The sequence below is a fragment of the Drosophila arizonae genome, chromosome 4, assembly GCF_054131065.1.
Source record: "Drosophila arizonae isolate 15081-1271.41 chromosome 4, UAZ_ARI_1.0, whole genome shotgun sequence".
Lineage (NCBI taxonomy): Eukaryota > Metazoa > Arthropoda > Insecta > Diptera > Drosophilidae > Drosophila > Drosophila arizonae.
This window is the reverse complement of record NC_142924.1, coordinates 24,399,122-24,422,713: the sequence shown is the minus strand read 5'-3', so window position 1 is coordinate 24,422,713 and position 23,592 is coordinate 24,399,122. Positions and strand designations below refer to the sequence as shown.

At 39.4% G+C, this 23,592-nt stretch overlaps 2 protein-coding genes across 4 annotated transcripts in view; both read right to left on the bottom strand.

Annotated features, from left to right (window-relative positions):
* Window positions 1–20,838, bottom strand: part of siz (Brefeldin-resistant Arf-GEF family protein schizo) — a 39,489-nt gene extending 18,651 nt beyond the window's left edge. For 2 of the 3 annotated variants that reach the window (XM_018006821.2, XM_018006827.2), the window contains exon 1: window positions 20,086–20,838. In XM_018006821.2, coding sequence (XP_017862310.2) covers window positions 20,086–20,414 — 329 coding nt within the window. In that variant the 5' untranslated portion in view covers window positions 20,415–20,838. Of the gene's footprint in view, window positions 1–5,100; window positions 6,038–20,085 lie in introns of those variants that run through there. The other variant, XM_018006825.2, reaches the window with a different exon arrangement.
* A 447-nt stretch (window positions 20,839–21,285) lies between these two features.
* On the bottom strand, window positions 21,286–23,227 carry Polr3E (RNA polymerase III subunit E). The gene is made up of 2 exons (XM_018006842.2): window positions 21,735–23,227; window positions 21,286–21,667 (listed from the first exon to the last, which is right to left on the bottom strand). Exons 1-2 carry the CDS (start codon window positions 22,827–22,829, stop codon window positions 21,320–21,322), a joined length of 1,443 nt encoding a protein of 480 aa, XP_017862331.1. The 5' UTR covers window positions 22,830–23,227; the 3' UTR covers window positions 21,286–21,319.
* Window positions 23,228–23,592: the final 365 nt, after the last annotated feature.

Here is a 23,592-nt window from a genome sequence, read left to right as displayed (position 1 = left end):
TTGCTGCTGCGGCTGCTGCTGCTGCTGCTGCTGTTTGCATTTTGGGAAAGTGCGCCCACAAGGGTTCTATGCTCGTTAGGCTCTAAATCACGTAGCCAGACTCCAACGAGCACCTCCCGCCTCCATCTTCGCTCATTTGTTGCCCAGCAATTGGCTCTGTCTATCTGTGCGTCTGTCTGTCGGTTTGTCTGCTTTCTTTCATTGGAGTAAAATTCATGTTTACAAGCGATTAGCAGCCTATTATTTATTTATGTATGTTCCATGCAATTGAATCTCTCTCCCTCTCCACAGCAGCAACAGTTGCTTAGCCAGATCTGTGGCTGAGATTATCATCACCACCATCATCAGCAGCAGCAGCAGTAATTCAAGTGAGCCACAACAAATCGCCAGCTTTGCATAATCAGTGCCCAAATTGGACATCATTATGCGAAACTATTTTTACTTTTCTTTGTTGTTTTCTTTTATTTTTAATGTCTATTTTTGGCAACCTAACGCAGCTGGCCACAGAAGCTAATGAACTCTGGTGGCATGTAGACTCTGCTGTAAATTACAACCCTTGGCGCAGGCGTCCCTCGGTTTGATTCGCGAATGTTGCGAATACGACGATTTCGTCAGCTTCCAATTCAATGCAAATTACTGACAAAGCCCAACTACACGCTCTGCCGACAACAGCAACAGACAGACAGACGCAACAGCAATTGTCGCTATTGTGCAACCAAGACAAGCAACAACAAAAGCCGGTTAGGGCAGAACCTTAATGTGTAGGGTGCTCAACGGGGAACATGGCCTTTGCTGAAATTCATTAGAAGTCTTTAGATACTATAAAATGTTATCATAGTTGAATTTCATCAGAAGTCTTCAAAGTATAAAATATATATATTTAGAAAATCTTATCATACCAATAAGAGCCCAACGCATGTGTTTATAATAGATATTACTTGTATTACTATATTAATATCTTTAGATTTCTTGAAATACTATAAAATCTTATCATATCTATAAAAGCCTCAAGCATGTGTGAATGGTGTTTATAATAGATATAATTTATAGTAAAATATTTATATCTTCTCATCAGACATCAAGTACTATAAAATCTAAATGCCTTAAGCATATGTGAATTGTTGTTATAATAGATATCATTTGTATTTCCATATGTATGTCTTCAAAAGTATACAAAAAGTATCAAATCTAATGATATCATATAGAGCCTGAAGTATATGTGAATTCATTTTAGAATATATATCATTTATATTACTTTATGTACATGTATCCTCAAAAGTCTTCAACTACTATCAAATTCAATGATTCATTTAGTCTAGAGCAGAAAGTGCTCTGCAATTCTTGTTATCTGAATCTCTTTGCATCTACAATTGCATATGCTCTGATTGGAAGAGGATATGCATTTTACGCCTTCTGATTACGGGGCTCGGACAGGGCAGAGTACTTCTGGGTAAGTAATTTACTTAGCATATATGCAGAGCGCAGAGCTTCGGCTGACTAACTGGAACTCAAGAAATTTGGCTCACAACTAGGACGACAACAATAAAAACAACAACAACAATGACAAGAATGGCAACTGCAGCCAGAACTGGTAACTGGTCTGCCGGCAACCGGCAGCCAAAACTGTGGCAACACCTCCCTCTTTGCCACACAAACACAAACACAAACACACACACACACACACACACACATGACGTCAGCCGGTTGGCCACGCTTGCAACTCTTCCTAACTGGTTTATACATTAATTTAGATGCTTTCTTGATGCTCGAGTCAAGTTTTCGGTTGTATTCACATTTTGGAATTTATTTACACATTTTGCGTAGGCCTACAAACCCAGAAGCCTACTAAGGCGCCGGATACCCGCTCAGTCCGTCAGCGAGTCAGCCTGTTGGACTGGCAAAGAAATCAGCACCCGTTTTCCCATCGATGGAACCACTCAAAAAAGCTCTCAATTAGCGAGTCGCTTCGGGTATATGACACAAGGGGGGAAGGTTAGCAAGATCATGTGAGATTAATGAATCATCTGGTTCACTTGCTGGGCACACTTTTAACCTAAGATTTGTATCTCAGCAACACACGTAAATATGTATGTATGTGGACCATTAAAAGAAGAGAAACGAAGTTTTAATACTCTTTATAGACAATATAGCTTGAGAAGAAAGTCTTTAAAATTTCCACAAACGAATAAATTTAATGTGATTTTTTCTGAAATCGTTTCTATGTAGACAAAGCCATATCCATGTTAAGAATATTATCGGAATCTGAGACAAAATGGTAATTTCTATTCATCAATCAGCTACACGACGAACCTAAGGAACTAGAGTTAGCCGATTTTACGCATTTTAGGAATGAATAATTAAGCGTTACACATTAGTTTATGGGACTCTCAAAGCTGAACAATGAAGTATTACATATTTGGTGACAAAACCAATATATCCAGACTCCAATAAAAGCCGACAGTATTTAAATTGCCGGCTTTCGAATTCAACGCTCTAAACTAAGTTTTTAGCTGCATGAGACTAACTTAAAGAACAGTTAGCTATATTGATTCATAGACAATCACTTAAGCTATATTTCAGATAATTAACTCGTAACGAGCTACTATATATAGACGTTACAGTATACACACATATATAAATATAGATTTACTGTAGACATTCATTAGACTCGAGCTGTGCAAAACAGTTGTACGATTCATTTGTGAATAGATGAAGACTCAGTCACGATTATTAAGATGACAACCAATAAATAAGAAAACAGATATAACAAATAAACACATATCTATATAATACATACAAATACAGTATCTATACCTGTGTATGCAATAAAAAAAATCTAGTTTGCTTTTGTTTGAATTTATCAAGATGTTCAATAATTCAGGTTTTATTTTTATTTTTATGACACATCGTCACAGACCATGCAGTTCCTTATTAGTTTCGCTTTGGTTTTAGGATTAATGGCAATCAAAAATGCATTGCCAGTCGTTAAGAAGTTTACGAATTATTGCAATCAAAGTCACATGTGTGCTCATTTTGGGTATGAAAAAGCCAGAAATGCATTTATCGGGTGTGCGCGACTCGTATTCTACATTATTTATATATACATACTCAACCAACACAAAATTCATTCACTTTTCCGGTGATTTTTCATCTTGTATAAGTCGAAGGTTATCGAGTAATCTTTTCAAAATTTTCAGGGCATGAATATGACACCACAATATGTATACGAAATGCATGCATATAAGAAACACAACTTTCTGGCGAGTATTTCGTATCTGTCAATAATCTTGATACTTGAAGAACTTAAGTGTCTATCTTGTATGGGTTAATTTATAGAGAAAAGTAGACGGTTGCTGTACTGCTCTTGGCTGTTTAATTGGTTTGTGGGACTAGCCACGCCTCTTTCTGCTTGATATTTACATCTCAACAAAATCAAATCCATGACAAACCGTTTTCAGTGGATTTAAAGTAAATTAAAATCATTATTATAATTGTAAGTTTTAAGAAAAAATAACAGCCATGGCCACATTGTCAGAATAATAAAGTAAAAATGAAACCAACTCAATTATAATATTAAATTTTTTGCTACGCAAATTATTTAACAGAAATCAGCTAAAGTTGATAAGTAACTCTAATTGATTTAATTTCATTGCTCTTATTTTATATATATTTTATATATAGGAAGTGTAATATTACAATAATAAACATATCTAAATTATGCAAGTTATCATATATTTCGTTATACAAAGTAAACTCATATAAATAGGGCAACAAAGATTATTTTAATAACTGATATTGCTCAAAGCATCAAGTTTCTGATGTTTAGGTCGTGTTTAACAACAAATTTCGACGTCTTTTAAATAGCAATTTCTTAAGATGCACTGACTCGAATGAATCGAATGGTAGTCATGTACATATAATCACGTGTTTATCATGGAATTTTTTATGCGCGTGTCGCGGCGTGGGAGTCGTAATGCTCCAACCGCACATACCCACTTATGTATATCTCAATCTGTACATATATATAAAGCTATCGAAAAAATAAGCTGCACACACACACACACACATCTGCAGATATGTATGTAAATTCAGATACACTCTCTGTGTGTCATGTGATGTTGGCTGTATTGAAAATGTCAGAGTTCAAGGTTTTTTGTTACATTGTGTTTATGTAACTGTTAGCTGGCACATAAGAGCTTTACAAACAAACATATTGGTACATAAATTGATGAAAGCTTGAGCATATGTATATAGGTATGCTTGTATGTATGTATAGACATGTGTTTGCTTTGTGCCAAAAATAAACCATTTGCTACGCCTGAGTTCACTTTTAAGCCAAACGCAGATGACTTCAGATATGTCGAATATTAATTTTAAATATACAAAATAACTGATAAATATATCTCATAGATATCTCAATATGTAAATCAGTTTGCCAAGTGTTGCTTGCCATGGTGAATATTTGCTGCTTCGAGTTGAAATTGTGAACAGAGTGCCACTCGCGCTCCACACCTAATTCCATTGCATACTTTGGGGCTGTCAATGAAGTCGGCTAACCAAATCATACTCCGGCTGTCTGGCTAGCCACTCACTAATTGGAAGAGTGTTGCCTACTTTTGTGAGCTGTTGGTTTTCGAGTCCAATTCGAACTAGAGACAGACAGACAAGGTGCATTGTGTGGGCGATGCCGCCTTTTCGTTGCCGCGCCACAAGCCACGCGAAGAGCTGCGGTGCGTGGTGTGTGGCCTCTAGGAAGGGTGGGGCAGCGTGGGCGAACCACTGTGTGGGTAGCTAAACAAACGAGCTGGAAAGCAGAGGGGCAAGCACACGAAACAGTGGAGATATCATTGATTTTTGCTGCTTCTGCTGCTGCAGCTTCAATGAGCTGCGTATTGTGGGCGTTTATTGCGTCACAAGCGGCCTCGGCCAGAGCGAACCTTGAACTGCCGGCTGGGAGCTCAGCAGGAGCAGATGTCTTTGTGGGTGTGTGGGGTGGGAGTGTGTGTGTGTGTGTGTGTGGGCGGATGCCCCACAAGTGCAGCCAGGCAAACACAGAAAAGGATAATGCACAAAAAGGGTATGCATGTGTCAATAACTTACCAGTATATCTCATTGGAGGTAATCATATTGGTGGTCTTGTAGTACTGGGCGGCCGTATAGCTACTCATTGTGTAGATATATATATATAGATGTATGTATGTAGTATATATAAATATATGTGTGTAGCGGATACACGACTTGTGCTACTTAAGGCAGACAGAGGCCCTTTAGAGCTGCGGGCAGTGTCTAATGAAACGGAATTGTTGTTTTTGTTGTTGTTTTTGTTTTTGGTTTGGTTACTGCGGAACTAGGTTCTGATTTTAATGGACGGTTTACAACACTTTGGCACCAGCGAAATGATTATAATGTTAATAATGATGATAGAAAAAATCAATACGACAGCGGCAAGAGTTTTATTCGTGTATATTTGATGAACGGCGGGCCAATTTTGCAAAATACATATACATATATATGTATATATGCAGTTATAGACGATTAGTTATTGACATATACTACTATATAGTGGGTATATACAGATGTCCGGGAAATCAGGAATTAATAACGCCCAGTGGGCAGCAGTAGGCAACGACTACGAAGACGGCGAATTTGCCGGGGTTGGCTGCAGACAAACGAATACATACACAGGACCGCGGCGACGAAGGGGCGGGCGAGACGAACGAAATGCTTGCAAAAAAAGGAGAAAGAAAAAGAAAAACAAGAAAATAACACAACGGGAGAACCGAAACCGAAACCGAAAACGGGGCTAGCTACCCCACGCGAAAGGATACGCTTACGAAATTAATATGCACACTAACTAGGCTCTCGAGGCCCTAGACACTAGGCACTAGCACACACTAGAACTGGAGCGCAGTTGAGCTTACATGGATCTAAGTTTACATATATATAAGACTATCCATATATGTAATAGAAAATGTTGCTAGGCGGAAAAGCGTCTGCGAAAAACTAACGTCGGCTAACTGTATTGTGAGACTGACTGCTGAGCAGCGCGTTACTAAAGGCGTCGACAGAGCCAGAGCGGCGTCAACCGAACGAGAGAGAGGCAGCACAACGAACGACCCTCTTAACACAAAGAGAGAGACAGAGGGAGAGGGAGAGAGAGTCCAACCAGATGGGACAGATGCGAGCGCGGGTTGTTTTTATATGTGTGCGTCAGCCTGGTGGTTGCTTCGCTGAGGCCCTGACTTGCAACGTGCAACGTGCAACTGCAACTGGAATTGCAACTGCAATTGCATTGCAGAACAGCTGCGGCCAACGCTATATGGCCAATGGCCAACAACAAACGCAACTGCAACTGCAACTGCAGTTCATTGACAAACTCTCTCAGCTAATGGCGCAATCGCCAGCTAAATAGTTTGATGTTTTCATTAAAATCATTAAAACTGAATACGAGTCCCATTAACAACAATTGTCGAGCGCAGCTGAGAGTCTGATTATGTCTGTTGTTGTTGTTGTTGCTTGGGTTGGAGCAGCCTAAAGAGAGTGTGAGAGTCAGAGAGAATGGAAACGCGTATGATTAAGGGTGGCTGTGGATGCCGTCGCACAGAATACGTCAGGCATGAGCGAAACGAATCCGGAATGTTTTGGGCTGGCAGAAGGAAAACAGCTTTCAAGTACTAATGTGCCTCAAGATGCTGCACACACACACACACACACGCACGCACACAGACACACTCGCATCCAGAAGGACAAGACTTCTTGAGGGCAATTTATGGCCCACCCTTATTTGCCAAAAATTGGGGTGAACTGAGAGCGCAAAGTGCGCGAGAGCCAAGTCAGAGCTCAACTGAGAGAGATTGCGAATGGATAGCATTGCCAGTCTGAAATGTTGACAAATACACTTGGAGAAACCAGGTAAGAGTTAAAACTGGTGAAAATATTGGCTTGAAATGCTATTGACATTAAAATTTAAGTCAAGGCCATTTTAGAAATACTTATTAATTTTTTTTATAGGGAAAATTTTTAACTATTCTTATTTTATTAAATGATTTAATTTGAATGATATGAATCATTATAATAATAATAATACCAATTAAATAAAATAAATGAACAAAAAGAGCTATAAATGTATTGAATATCTAAACATATGGATTGAGTTCATTGAAGCTAAAACCATTAGGTTAAATAATCTTTTTATATATATGCACACATATAATATTATAAATACATATTTTTGTATTATGTGCTTATTGTTAAGTTTCACCCGGATTGCAAACAAAAATTAAACAATATAAAAAATCTATAACTTTTATAATATAATTTTCATTGTATCAAATTCGTATTTTGGACATTACAGAATAGTTCCATTAATTTCATCAAAAATGTTGAAGCAGAAACACAAGCAAAATCTGATAGTTGATTAAACTTTAATATTCAATTTTTTGAAAACAAACATCAAACAAGTTTTAGCTAACTTTCTTGCAAGCTTCTCAAAGTTTCTTTGAATATTATATGATAGCTCAGTCAACTCAGCGGGTATTTTGTGAGATTCTCGTTGGTCCATTTAATATTTAGTAGACATCATTCCCAGGCATCATTCAGCTGCAGTTTCTAGAGGGCAATGCGAGCCCCGGAAAAGTGACGAATTGAATTGAATTCTTTGAGAACTCCTTTCTCTGGGCTGTGCGTGCTCGAGTGTCTGCTCGCTGCTCGGGTTGGGGGTCTGTCTGCACTTTCTATGGCCCCGTTGCATGCATGCACCCGCAACACAACAACAACAGCAACAACCACTTGGCGAGGCTATCCCCAATGCGCGTTCCACATTGACTTTGCCTTCGACTTCAATTCTTGCGCGCGCTTTTCAAATAAACAGACAGCAATAAGTATTTAATAATCACGAACAACAATAACAATATCAACAACAACAACAAGTGAGCGTCGAGTAATTGCCAACAGCAAAATGCAGCTGTGAGACGACACTGCAACACCAGCAGCTCGCCCCTTGCCCCGTGCCTCTTGCCTACCCCCTTCAGCCTAAGAAACTACCTCGGCCACGTTTCTTTGTGCATTTTATTATGTGAACAAAAATAATAAATAATAAAAAAGAAGTTCAAACTCTGAATGCGCTTCTCATGGATTCATTTTTGTTCAAGACAAGTGGATAAGTTACCCAAGGCGAAGGGGAGAGGGAGGTGGGTCTGCAGTGTGGGAGCAACATGCACTGGATGCACGCCCCCTATTGAAATGGGTCAAACACATTAGCCGCACGACAACGCAACGAAGAGCGCATCCAAAATGCAACTTGCAGCCAACTTTGAACTAGATAAAAAGTTGAGCTGCGACTCGCTGCACCCCTGGCCAGCCCCCCCCCCCCCCCTCGCTCACGCTTGCCCCTCCTGTGCGGGAAAAGAAGACAAACAAACAAATAAACAAGGAAAAACAAACTCAAAGAACGCTCAAGTGTAAACAAAAGCGCAGCAGATCAACAGAAGGAAAACGCATCAGATTAAACAAAAATTGACCTGACTACGCAGATACCCTGTAGTCGTAAAAGTAATGAAACTCTGCAAGGTTGGATTGACGAAAAATGGCATTGCTTATATGTTAATTATTAATTATTAAAATTCATTAAGAATTCATTTCATATTATAATGTTCGTGGTTCTAAACAAAATTTCAAGATTACATATTACAAATTTTCATTACAATTCAATATATAGATAACAGCAAATAGTAATATATATAAAAGTAAAATTAGACATTTACTAAAGAAAACAGCATACCCCATTACTAACTAGAAAAATTACTGAGTAGGCAAACGAAATGCTCAACGCATCTCAAAGAAATCCCATCGAAATGAACTCGATATGGAAATGGAGGCAATCTGACAAAGAGACAACAACAAAGAGGAAGAAGACGACCAACTTGAAGTAGGCAAATGCCAGAGCTGAATTATGGATTATCAGCACAAAAGAAAATATCATTTCCATTTCCATTTTCGTAGAAAGATGACGACGAGCTATTCGCTAGCCGAGTGCCATAGAGACTAACCAAAAGGAAGCCTCGAGAATTCCTTATTCGAGCTGCCAGTTAATTAAGTAAGAGTAATAATCAAAACTGTTGCAGGCAGCAGGCAGCAGCAGCAGTTGCAGTTGCAGTTGCAGTTGCAGTCAGATCTGTCAGTCAAGTGTAGAAATTGTGGAAATGGAGCAGCTGCCGTCCCAGCGAATCCATCCTGGGCATGCTGTGCAATGCCTCTTTTGTCATCCGTGTAAAAGTCAGCAAACGCTAAAGAGCACACTACAACTGGGACCGCGACCGGGGTAGGGAGGGAGCAGCAGAAAGAGGTGGCAAGTGGGAGGCCGAGCAGCGGACTGCAACAACGCGGAGTGTACTTCATGTTACAGAACATGCTGAAGAACATGTTGGGGCGGAGTCGCCTTAAAACACGGTCTTTGACACATTATAAAATCGAAGGAAAAACACTTTATGAAATGTCAAATACCCTTTGCTAAATGATATTTATAAATTGTAGGCAATTTATTAACGTAATGAGGAATGTGTATAATATAATAATTAATATATACACTGAGATTAATGAATTCATTTAAATATTGATTTTAATTATATGTTTTAGATTTTAGAAGTTGGTACAGATACAACAAAAGCTTTAATCAATAGCAATTAATATAATATACTAATTAATATATACCGTGACATATTCAATACATCTATTAATTATATATAATAGCTATTTAGCTCAATAATACATGGATTTTTGAATACTATTTAGAAGTTGGTACAGATACAACAAAAGCTTTAACCAATAGCAATTAACCTTCAGCATATTAACAGTTTAGTTCTTTACATTTCGTTTTCTTATCAACAACAACAATATTTTCACGCTCGAATAACAAGTAGATAATAAAAAGTCAATAATAGACAAAGACTAATCAGAAATAAGATTAGTAAAGCAGGGCACAGACTAATCAGAACAAAAGACCTTTCAATAGCAATGAAAAGATTGGAAGAAATTAATAGATATAATTTAATCAGTTTAAACCGTTTTTTTAATTTAATGAAAAAATGAATAGATATAATAATCCGTTCGAATTTATTTTTACTTATTTAGGTGTCGACCTGGAGCTACTTAGTGTCAATATTTGCTGATCCAATATTTATTTTTATTACCGCAGCTGTATATAGGCATCATACATAAAGATATATAAATAGAAGAAGCAGTAATATTTCAAGCAATAAAATAATTTAAATTAAATTCATGAAAATAGATGATATATAATTCCAACATATCTATTAACATACTAAATATGCACATTTAACCCTAACTAAAATTAGAATACAATTTAGCCAACACTTGCAACTAGCCCATTTCGCAAAGCTTTTAAGCCCGCACAACGAGGCAGTGTAGCATGAGTGAAAGATGCACAAGAACACAGAAAGTGCTCATACGCCCGAGTGCTGTGCCACTGGGAATTATACATGCATACATACATATATACTCGCATGCAAACGCCTCCGCTTGAGCTCCACCCGCTCCTGTTCGGTCAGGGACCCTCCAATGGGAGCCGCTGCTGCTGAGGCTGCTACTGCTGTGCAGTCACTCAGCTGGAGCTTCAGCGGGGACGCTGGGCAGGTGGGGGGAGCAGCTCAGGACGATGACGTTTCGCATAGGCACAGGCATAGGAAAAGTGTGCTGAGATTTTGATGCATAATGCACAATGCGAGCCGAGAGATTGAGAGATGCTAAATGGGCACAACGCACACTCAAACTACAGTTGCAGGCGACGTTTCGGTTGCAACAGCGCGTCATCCCCAATGTGTCAAAGTGTGTGTGTGTTTGTGCGAGTGTTTTTGGGTGCGTTGCTGCTGCCGCTGCTGGCTGCCGTCTCTTTGTATGTGGTGGAATACTTTTACAGTTTGTTAAACTCTATTTTTAGAGCGTTTACGACGTGGCGGCCACAAGGAAAATTTGCTTTGCCTTGATGTTGTTTTTGTCGTACATGTGTATATATTTACATCTCTACTCATGTGTGCGTGTGTGTGAGTGTGTAGGTGGGGGCGCTTGTTGGCTTAGTTATCGAGTCTGTTAATACGACGAACACGAATCGAGACTTTAAAGCTAGTCAAAAATATTTGGGAATGAAGCTTGGAGCTCCAATTTGTCACGTCGAGTGGCAACAGCATCCAACAGCATCATCCATAGACCGTCACAGGTGAGACAGCAACAGCAGAAGCAGCGGCGGGGGTGCCGTGTTAATTGGGTGGCGTAATTAAAATGCAGAGAAAGGTAGAGAGCCACAGAAAGGGACAGAGCTAGCTGAGAGCGTTGGGAGTATTGCAGACGAGATGCTACGCAATTAAGTTAAACTGATTTTCATGAAAGTGCCAATGAGTGCTGCATGCAATAACTATAAAAAGAGTCCTATACATATATATACTGTATATATATAGATATAGCTATGTGTGTGTGTGTATATCACATGGGTGTGGGTGATGCCTGGCAAGCTGTTTGAATCGATACGAAACGAGAGTTTGTTTGCCTTCCCACGGCCACACGACGACGAACTCAATGATGACGTTAATGATAATAATCCTGATGACGCTGATGATATTAATGACATGGATGATTTCCAGCCACAAAACCGAGTCCACAGGTCTGTAACATAATCACAAGTCCGGCAGGCGCAGCAACTCTCTAAACAGCCACGCCGCAAAGAGAGTCATAATACGAGCGCAACTAAGTAGAAACAACATTTGCAACTGCAACAACACAGCCAAACAACAGCAATAGCAACAATAACTGAAGCAAAAACAGTAACAAGTAATCAAAACAACTAATTCCAGCTAACGAACTCTAAATGCACTTCACATCACCGACAGAGTATTGGTTTGCATAATTCGCATTTTGAGAATGAGAAAGCATAATTAGTGGAAGGCTTCGACGGGGATTGAGTTTGTGAAATATTGCATTTGACATTCTTTAAGAATATTGTAATCAATATTATAATTTAATCAATTATATCCCTATAATATTAATATTCGATATATGGAAATAATCTATATATATGTATGTATATATAACTAACTTGAAACTTTTCATAATAAACGTATATTTTATATTCAGGAATTGATATTCGAATTCTAAGCTTAAAGATGATCATCATTATTAATTTTTAATTTTATACTATACCTATTGATTTATACTTTGCAGTATTAACTTGTGTTCAGGTTACAAGATTTATATTATCATCGATATAGATCTAACTTTCAGCATTTCATCAAACTACAAAAATTCAAAATAATACCAAAATGCAAAAAACGTTTTTCGAAAATTTAAGATTTTTAAAAAATTTTATAACTCAATTTTGTCGATTAAAAAATAAAATATATATTTGTTTTTTATTTTTCATATTATATATATGTGTATTATTATTTGATATGTTACTATCATTATTATTTTATAGCACATATATAAATTATTATTTGATATGAGTTATATATAAAGAAAAGTTTGATAATAAACTTAATCGTTTTTATTCTATATTCACGTCTTTAACCTCTACCATATTTTCATTAATTTCTTCTCTCTTTTTCTACAACTGTATTATTAATATTATTTTACGATAATCATTTAAATTTAAAACTTAATTTTTGCAGCATTTTCTTGTGTTGCTCGCTCTTCTGCATCTGCATCTCTTTTAAGCAACTATTCTGTGTATCCCAAAAACTTGTTAGAGTATCTCAACAACTAGTTGCCAGCGTTGGGCAGCAGCTATACGTACAGAGCGACGGACAGACGGACGAGTGGACAGACGACTGGTGGTCAGCGGCGGTAAACGGGCTATATACCTGTACTATGACGACGTCGCTGACAATCGATTAATGGGCCACATAAATGGCTATCTTCTGGTTGGTTGGCCGATTCGTTAGTCGAGTTGTTGTTGTTGTTGTTACTAGTTGACCAAGTTGGCGCTCGTCGAAAAATTGAATTCGCTTTCAATTTGCATGTTTTTCGTTGTTCGTTTTTTTTCTGGTTTTACGTTTTACGTTTTCGCTTTTTAATTTTCGTATGAATGAAATAAGTATAATATAAACGAATTTCAATATATATATACATATATATAATAGATGTGTGTATATTTCTATATGTATATTCATATTTGTATTTATTGTGGGCGTCATTTGAATGCGTTCAACGGCGCCGCAGCGTCGACGCTTAATTTTTTTTTTTTTTTTTTTTTTGGAGTTGGCGCTGCTTGCCAATCACTTGGCGATTGCGCGCAATGGAAATGGAAGAGCTGAGGGGAGGGGGAAGGGGAACGCGTGCATTGACGTTGGCGAGTGGACAACGGCAACGACAAGTTGAGGCTGCAGCAGCAGCTGCTGGGAGCTAAGGTCAAGCCCCAGGCGCCTCGAGCGATGACTGATGAGCAACAGCAGCGACAAGGCGAACCTTGTTGTTGTTGCTGTTGACATTGTTGTTGTTGTCGCTGGTCGCGCATATGACATCAAAAAGCCCAAATATTGAAAGTGACAAGAAAACCTAAAAATATAAATCGCAAAGCATTTGTTGTTGATGCGCCTACACACAGACACAAATACACACATACACACACATGCACACGCACATAAGTGGACATTAAAATTTACGTGCTTTTAATTTTCGAAAAATTAAATTTGAATATGCGGGGGGATTGCTGGCTGGGGGTTGGAGGCTGCGCCCGCCGCGATGTCGCTGCACTCTTAAGACCGATAAAGTGTCGAACGGACGCGGGGAGTCAACACACATTCAACAGTGTGTGCGTGTGTGTATGTGTGTGTGTGCGTGTGGAAATTAAGCAACGACGCATTTTCTTGGCACCAGCTGCAGCAATTGGGGCGTGCTGCTGCGTGTGGGGCGAGCAGAGACAGCAAAAGAAACAGACAGAGAGGGGGAGGGAGTGGGGCATACATACTGTGCCTAGGGTCAGCAGAAGGAAGTACCAGACACTCGTCCAACAAATACGCATCAAGGGGAGGCATCGAATTTGGGTCAATGTACAACGCTCGGTTCGCAGAGACCACCGAAAAATCTTTTTCTCGTTCTGCTCTGCTCTGTTTTTATGAATATTTGAGCTTTTCATTTCAAATTTTCCATCGGAAAGAACGAAAAGAAAAGCAACAAAAAGTCAATAGATCTTATTAATTGCCGTTTTGAAACAAATTTTCGCTTGGCTTCCCCTCCGATGCGTCGTTAATTGATTGACGGCTTGGGTGGAGCCACGCGCACCACAACAAATGACCCCAAGAGCGAAAATAAAAAGTGCCTCAAAGTTAATGCTGCTGCCAAAGGCGAGAGTGCAACTGGAATTGCAAAAGCAACGGCAACAGCAACAGAGCGGAAGTGCCTGTCACTTGGCAGCCACGATCCAGAAGATCTCCAGCGATTCCCATACAACATACCGACATAGCTGAGATAAGACACACGAGACAGCACCACAAACAGAATTAGTCAAAGAAACAATATGTAGGTTTTCACATTTCAGATTAGACACTTTATCTTATCTGGAGACGAGTATAAAAACTAAGAGCAGCCCATAGAAAGAGATGATGATGCAAACATTGAACTATACTACCTCTAGATCTATAGAGCCACCAATTCAACTTTCGTTTTCTTTGCTCCAATGAAAGTTAAAGCTAAGAAATAACCATAATCAAATATACACAAGCGTCATTATGATTTCTAATAGAAACAAAATCAACGACATTTTTAACTCATTTTTTTAATGCTACTACACTACATCAGATTTTAGCTACTAAAGAAATATTGAATAAATACAGAGAAATAAAATAAAAAATAAATAAAAATAAAAATATAAACTTCAATATTTAGGCAGATTAATATTTTGTTATTAATATTTTATTATTATTATAGTTGATTATTATTTTGTTGCGTTTTAATTAATTAATTTTTATTTAATCTGTCTTTTAATCTTAATCTCTAAGTTTGTTTCTCAAGTAATTTTTAATTTATTTTAGTATTATATATAAATATACAATTTATTTTATTACTGTTTTTAAACTGTTGATTATTCTTTAAATTTTCTTACATGATGTCTATCAAAACTTTTGAGTCGTTCTATAAAGGGAGCATCGTTAGACATTTACATGTCTTTTAAAATTGGACTTATGCCCATAACAATGGGGCGTTTGTGTGATTTGTGCTGATTTAAATCTTTTTCACCTTATAAAATTTCTTACTTTCGGGTATAACCGACTGTGTAATACTTTATTACTATACATTTCAATAAAACTCCTCAGTCGTAAGTTGGCTGAATTTCAATTCTTCGCCAATCCATAAAGAACTTCACAATTAGCTCACCTCTCAAAATTTTACCGCTCTACCAATTCAACTTGACAATAGACTCCAGCAACCCAGTATACTCTTATTCCATAACGCGCACGAGTAGAAAAACAAAGCAAAGGCAAATCCCACATTGTGTTTTATTTCGTCTGCCCAAAATAAGGCCAGAGTAGACTCTTTGCCATTTTTGGGGTCACGCATAGAAAACTATGGAAAGCGGCAACACGGGCTGCTCCGATCGTGAAAATAGTCTAAAGGCTGCCATGTTATGGCCATGTTGGGCGCATAAGTTGAGCAACTGCCACGGCCGCCAGGCCATGAATTGACAATCCAATGCGGCACGAGTCGGAAGTTGGTAACAACGATAACGAGACACTTTTTTGTACATACTAACTGTAACAGTTACAGTTACAGTTGCAGTTCAATTTACATGGCCATCAATCATCGTCAAAGCCGCTCGAGCTCAACATGCCAAAAAAAAAACAAGTAAGAAAGCTCCAGTCGAGACAGCTCGACTAGGAGATACCCTGAACCCTCCAAGCTGATATTCTAATCATTCTGCACTTCTTTTATGCACACATACATACACATGCATCCACACGCACGCATAAGCCTGCGCTCTGCTAACTGCGCAGTAAGCAGCGACTGCGCTTGGGCTGCGCTGCAGTGTGGGCAATATTATGAGAATTTTTTGTTGAATAATTTCTTTTGTAGACATACGATCTTAATGAAACTTTTAGAGCGTAATCATGTGGTGAATATGTGTGTATATTCCAAAGCCCAAGTCTCTAGTATTTGAAATAAGCTTTTTACAAAAGTGAGGGTGAGGGGGTGAATTTAAGGGTGGGGGGTAAATTTTAACAAAAACCGAAACTGTATAAATTGCATATAAGCATACATTAAAAATTTGGAGACTCTAGCAATAAGGGTGTAGAAGATATAATTTTATAACTGGTTTTCGATAAGTTTTTTATCGATAAAAAAAGATCGGGATGAGTTATCGATTTTTAATGATAAACTTGATATGCGCGCTGTAATTACGGACACTTTAAAAAAAATTTGAAGTCTCTAGCTCTTATATCTTCTGAAATCGACGCGTTCATACATACGGACGGACGGACGGACGGACGGACGGACGGACGGACGGACGGACAGACAGACGGACAGGGCCAAATCAACTCAGCTCGTCGCCCTGATCAAGAATATATATACTTTGTGGGGTCTGCCACGCCTCCTTCTGCCTGTTACATACTTTTAACAAAACCATTATACCCTGATTTCCCATTTTCAATGGGTTCAGGGTATAAAAAAAGAAATAAAAATAATACCAAATTGATTACACTGTGTGTTTTGTGTAGTCCGAAAACTAATCCGTTAAGACTGAAGACTTAAGCTGGCGGTTGCCAAAGCGCTCTTTGCCATGTGAAATTCGCACATGAATAGCAATAACAACAGCAACAACAACAACAACAATTTTAACAACCCCAGACGCCAATGGCATTGTTTATCAAACATTTCAGAAATGATATAGCCAAGTGATTTTAATTATTATTCTTTGCTGCTCTGCTGCCGCCGCTCGCCACTCGCCGCTCGATGGATGATCTCATTTTTCAATTGAAAACTTTGGGCAGCTCATGTGAAAAGTTTTTGTTTATCGCATGCGTAATAAATACATATGCATATGTGTTTTATAATCTAGTCGAAACGGCTGAAGGGGTCCGTCTGTTTCTAGCCAGGGCTCCCACAGACTCCCCAGACTGCTGCTGCCGCTTAGCTCAGCGCGTCCCTCCCCCGCCACATGCCAGCCACGCACTGCATGTCCATTTAGCATAACTTCTAATTAAAAACAAAAAAACATTTGCAGCACGCATGTTACGAAATTAGGAGGCACTGTCCGCCCCTCCAGCTCGCAGCAACCACAAAATGTTGCATGCAAATGAAGAGAACACAGACACCACTTAAGCAAGAGATCTAGATATGGCGCACTCATAATACACTTTTATTGCATTCTAAATAGCCAAAAGGTTTCAAATGATAATTAAAGTAAATGACAGTGCTGAATAAGACATTTTACTTCCCGAATAACTGATGAAAATTATTATTAAAAGTTGCTTAATTAATAGGAAATATTAAAATATTCTTAAACAATAAAACTTGGCCATGCCACGCGGGGCTTATTTAATTCTGATTACATATTGAAACCCATTTTATATTAACAGCAATCGTATGTATGTATGCGAAAGCATTCAGTTACGTAAATATATCGTCATTGGCGTACGGTAAGAATATAAATGAAGGTGCTTCTAGATAAGTACTATAAGTACACTATAAATGAATACCTTTTAAACTTTACAGACATACGTAGAACAGTCTGATTTTATATATATTTTTATATATATACATATTCGTGCTCAATTTGAAGTTGATTTCCCCCATTTATGGACGCTCTTTGTATTTGCAGTGCAAAATTCTGATATACATATTTATTGTATTTAACAGCTCATTTTTTCCCGTTATTTGACACAGTTGTTTAACCTTAAGCTAAGCTTTGAGCTTTGCCTACTTAGCAGCCATTAAATAGTCAAAAAGCCCGCTATTTATCCCTTTATTCTGCGAACTATCGCTCATTCTCAATCTCTCCCACTATTCCTCCCCTCTGTCTGTCTGTCTGTCTGTCCCTCTGGCCAGTTGAAAAGGGGCGTATGAAATTAATAGACTCTCCAACTCGCTTAATTATCGCACTCAGCAGACATTTTAAAATGGGCAAATGTGTTTTTTCTTTCTTTTTCTGTTGCTGTCTCCTATTGCTTGTTGCTGTTGCTGTTGTTGTTGTTGTTGTTTCTGCTTTATGCAGCCATTTCCCTAGCAGACATAGCTCGAGTTGTCGTTGTAATTGTAATAGTGTGCGTGTGCCTCTGCTGCTGTTGTTGTTGTTATTGTTGCTGTTTGCTTTATTAGATGATGATAACTTGGCTAATGAGTTGTTGGACTGACAGCGGGACTGAGCGAAAAGCCAACGACATTGTGTTTTGAGTTGGCTGACCAAAAAGACCAACAGACAACAAGCAAACAGCAACAACAACAACTACTACAACAACAACGAGTTCATTTGAGCTGCCCGCGCATTTTCAACGTTTTCATCTTGAGAATTTATTATTTTTTGTTTTGCTTAACGCTTTTGTGAAGGTGAACAACGCAAAAATTTCAACAAGCGCCAAAAAAGAACCTTTTGTGAAGATCGACTCAAGCTTAAGGTTAAGCGGGTAGCTAGAAAAACAACAGTTAGAGAGCAGCGATAAGTGAACTGCGCTGAACCACTGAACCGCGCAGCAGCTGAAACACTTGCGCTTATTTGAATAGCCATAAACGGGCTCACAGCGGACCATTAACCTGAGCTATGGTAGTTAGTGGCTATAAATATATAATATATCTGTAAATGTATCTGCATCTGTAAATGTATCTATATCTGTATCTGTTTCTGTGTCTCTATCTCAATGACAATATGTGTCGTTTTATCGCTCGCGCACTTTGCGTGTTTGCATTAAGTGCGGGCAGTTTGTGATTTCATTTTGTTGCCTTCGTCACATACTGATGGGCGTGTACATTTAACTGTAAAATGTTAGGCCTATATTTAAATATTAATAGGAACTCCATTATTATCGTCTGATGGCTCAAGACCTCACCGGGAAAATGTATTTGTTTACCTTTGTTTAATTTTAAGAATTGTAACTTAAAGTAGCAGAACAATTGTTTAATATCAAATAACAAATAACATTTTATGAACATTTTATTTAAATGAAAACTAGTTAAAAGAAAACTAAAGCAACAATATTTTTTTTTTTTAATTTTAATCGAATCAATTTTGTGCCGTTATGAAACAGTAGATAAGAATATACTCAATTTATATTTATATATATTATTACATCATGCTAGTTATGCCCCCTGGCAACCTGTTATTTGGAAAATGACTTTTCTTAAGACATTAATCCCAAGTTTATGCATGACTTTTACTGTTCTGCAAATAATATTTATAGCTCATACCAATTTATGATCTTTTCGTAATTCGTAATTATTAGGTCAAGGCAATGTTAAGGCCTTATTGGCTTGGCCTCTCCTCAATTCTCAGCAATGGCTGTTACCCCAAACTTGATATTGAATTTCCGCTGTTGAATTCCAAGTTAGAAATTAAGTTATACATTTTGGACTACTTATCTATCGCCTATCGTTAGTTGTTGATACGCTTATCAGCAAGGCGAGTTCGAGAGATAAGGTGGGAATTACGCACAGACAGACACACACACACACACACATACACGGAGCAATACAAACAAATGGTGTAGCGAGTCCGATAAGCCTAAAAGGTAAGCTGAAAACATAACGAATCGACAAAAACAAAAATTCAACTGCGGTTGCGGTTGAGTCAGAGTTTCTTAGAGTTGCAAAAAGTTGAATAAGTGTGATCGCTGGTTCGATTGGTGCAATATTTTGGCCAGGACTGTGAGCGCACACAGGTAGCGAAGGTAGGAAGAAGTACTGAGAATTGCACATGAAATGGGGTTGCAAAAACCAGACAGAAGCAGAGCATTTTAAGCCCTGCAGCCTATTTGTGCAGCTGGGCAGGAGGACATGACACAGCGACGCTGACTCAGAGTCCCCTGCTCCTGCCGCTGCCCCCATCCGAGAGTCTTGAAGGAAACAAGTTAAGTTGCTCGTGGCACTACTCACCCTTCGTCCAGTTCGAGTGGCAAGCGCTTCAGCTCAGCCATATCCAGCTCGAGGCGCAGATTGGCCACCAGGCAGAGCAGGCGATCGCGCTCGATGCTCAGCTCCTTCACCTTCGATTGTAGCACTTTGTTCTCATGCAGCAAGTCCTCGACATTGAATTTGATTTGTGTGGGTGGGTTCACAGGACCGGAACAGAGCATGGAGCTGGCCATTAGCAGCGACTGCGTTGTCTGGTGCAGCAGCAGTTGCTGATTGCTCAGTTGCTGATCCTCCAGAGCGTCAGGCTCACTGCGCTTTGGGGACAAGGTTTTGTGCTCGGCCTCCGACATTGTTTTAGTTGTGTGGATGAAAACAAACGCGACTGCACTTCATGGACTCGAACAGAACATCGCGCCACGCAAACGCACTCGCGGCCAAGAGAGAAAGAGAGAATACGATCGGAACACAGTAAAAAAAAAAAAAAAAACGAAAAACAAAAACGACTTTGAATATTAAAAGGCGAGCGAAGGAATAACACGACGCAAAGCGACGCCGCCGCAGTGTGCTTCGATTTGAATTTCACTTAGTTTGCACTCGCGCTCTCCTCTTGGCGCACACTCACAGAACTAATGCTTTTCAATTTAGATTTAAATTATGTATTGTTGCACTTGTGGTGTCGTGTGCTGTTAAGACAACTCTTTAAATTTTTGATTTTCATAACATGCGCGAGCGACGTGCTACTTGTTCTTCGGACATCAAAACGAATACACGAATACGGCAGGCAGCATGACCAAAACACACTTTTAAAAAAATACAGATTCTTATACGAAATATACCAATTATAATACTGAATCTTCCCATTTAATCCACCAACTATGTTAGGTCTATCGTCAAACTGCCATCTCTAATTCTTGAAATTGGCGGTAAAGTTTGTCATTCAAATAATAAATGATTTTATTTTAGAAAAGAGGAGTATGTTCAAATAATTCACAATATGAGGATTGTTGTGAAGCTTTATTTCATTTTTATTTAATGTAATATTTTATATTGGGTTTTATAAGAATAAAGAATGTGTTAACCAAAAATATTTTGTACTCAAAATGGTAATGTTACATATTTACTATAAACTAGTTCCAACTAAGACCGCAAACTAAGCGTCTCAAAGGAACTAGTTTTGAAGGTGGATAAGTTCATTTAGACATTTTCTATAAATAACAACTATTTTCCTTTTTTAAAATTTTATTTTGAGCTGACGCTACGCTTCTGTAGAAAGGTGAGCTGCAGGAGGCGGCATCGTCATAGTGGTTTGCTGTTGGGATTCGCTTTTTCGCGTGGAGCGCTTGCGCACGCGCTTCGTCTCCTTAGCCCAATCCATTTCATTGTACGACTGCTCCGTGGCGCGCCAATGCAGCTCCTGTCGTTGAACTAGTTCTACATGCTTTTTCTCAAACTCCTTGTCCGGCGGGAGGAGAAGTTCCCAGCGCTTTGTGGAATTAACGCGTGCCACAGTGCTCAACACATCCAAGGTCTCAGCGGGGGGCAACTGGGTAGCGGTCATCACTTGATTACGATACAGGAACGGAGTACGCGAGAATCTGTAGAGCTAACCAGAGAAAAATATAAATATTCTGCAAAAAGTTTATACATTTATATTCCGTTGTGTAACCTACTATGTAATCCCGGGCACGTATCATTTGCTCTGCAGAGACTCCATTGGCATGTGATAGCATCTTTTCGGGATAGACCACCTCGGACTTGGGTACCCAGTTGCCGTGCAGCAGGATTCCCACTTGAGGTAACAGCGCCAGCACCTTGTCCGCGCTGACATGCGGATCGACGTACTCCGTGAGGATGTTCAGCACGTCAGAGAACGAGAGTATTTTGGCATCCTTAAGCAGCACGCGCAGCTGATCTAGCAGAGGTAAAGTCTTCAACATTGCCTTGTTGTAGACGGGCACCACATTGGCCGTGTCCACCTGTTGGACGTGCTCGTCGTGTGGCAGCAGTTTGCACAGATACTCGCTGGGCGGCAATGATAGCGACTGATTGGACTGATGGTTAGTGCTGTAGAGCTTCTGCCGTTCTAGCTCCGCTGTGGGAGTGTCCCGCGCATGCCAATAGCTTTCGCACCACGGCTCGTCCACGATTCGCTGAACGAATTTGTCGTAGCTGCCGCGCTGCTCCTTGGACTTTTTTGCGGCGGCGCCAGCGCCAGTGCCGCGTGCAAACTTGACCGTCACTTGCTGCGCCACCTCCTCATCATCCAGATCCTCCGACTGGGCCTTTTGCTCCGCCTTGCGACGCTTGTCCTCCTTATCGAAGTAGTTGAGCGAGGGCCGCAATTGCACAATACTAGCCAGTGGTGACAAGTGCATTTCCTTGTCTGTGTAAATGCCCACTACGTACTTTGAGATGTCTGTCAGGGATCGCGTGCTGGTAAACGCCTGCTTATCCATGATGCCACGCTTGAACGTGGGCCTCTCAGAGCCTTTATGTGTGGCATTGGCGAGGTTGCTCTTGCCATCGGCGGCTACTGCAAATTGTTCACCTTTGAAGCGATCAAAGTGCTTAGACTCAATGTTTAGACCGAAATCTACTTTGACTTCCTGTGTAAACGGCTTCACACAACAGTTGACGACGACGGCATTATCGTTATTTAGTAGCTCGGTTTTTGTGGGGTATTGAAATAGGTATAGGTTGTCCTGCAAATTCTTTGACAGAAATACTGGGATCTCCTCCACAATGGGATCATCCTCAACGTCCATTCCACTCAGGATTTAATACTTTCAATTGTTTTACTTTGTCTGCAGGGCACGAATCATGCGGCGTGGTTGGCAGAATGACCAAGTATTGATATCACGTAAATACTAGTCGCCATTAAAAATAAGCTCTCAATATACTAGTAAAATACTGCACCGTGCTTGCGATAGTCTTATCGATAGCTCTGTCTATAATACACATTCGATTGATTGATTACACAGCATTTGTATATTGCCCGCGCAATTGCAACACTTTAAGCATGTCCAATCAAGGTGTTCATCTACTTGCCTCTTTTAGGCATTAAAACCCAGACAATGTTACACTTCACATTTAATTGAATTAAATTGAAGCTGATTCAAATTTACAGTGCATATGTGACCTTTCTACTCTGACTAGTTGCTCCCATACGGCAGTCGGGTTTTTAACATGCTTAGCCCGTCAGCTAGCGAACATCATATCAATCCCACAATTCATTCAAAGATATAAATACATATATGTATGTATGTACGACAGCTGATGTGCAAATATTTTCCATTTCAATGAGTCGTACGTTGACGGTGGCGACGACGCTCTTATCAATTCAATTGAAATAATATTAACAATAGCTGGCTTTATAATCAACTCGGTTGCATCAACAGGGACTTGCGACTCGGACTGGAAGCACGCCCCTCGATGAGTAATCGCAGCTCAAATTTCCAGCTGCTATCTGCTTGGAAACAGCTTTATGGTTTTATATGCTCCATACATATAGCAGAGTACAGTAACCGC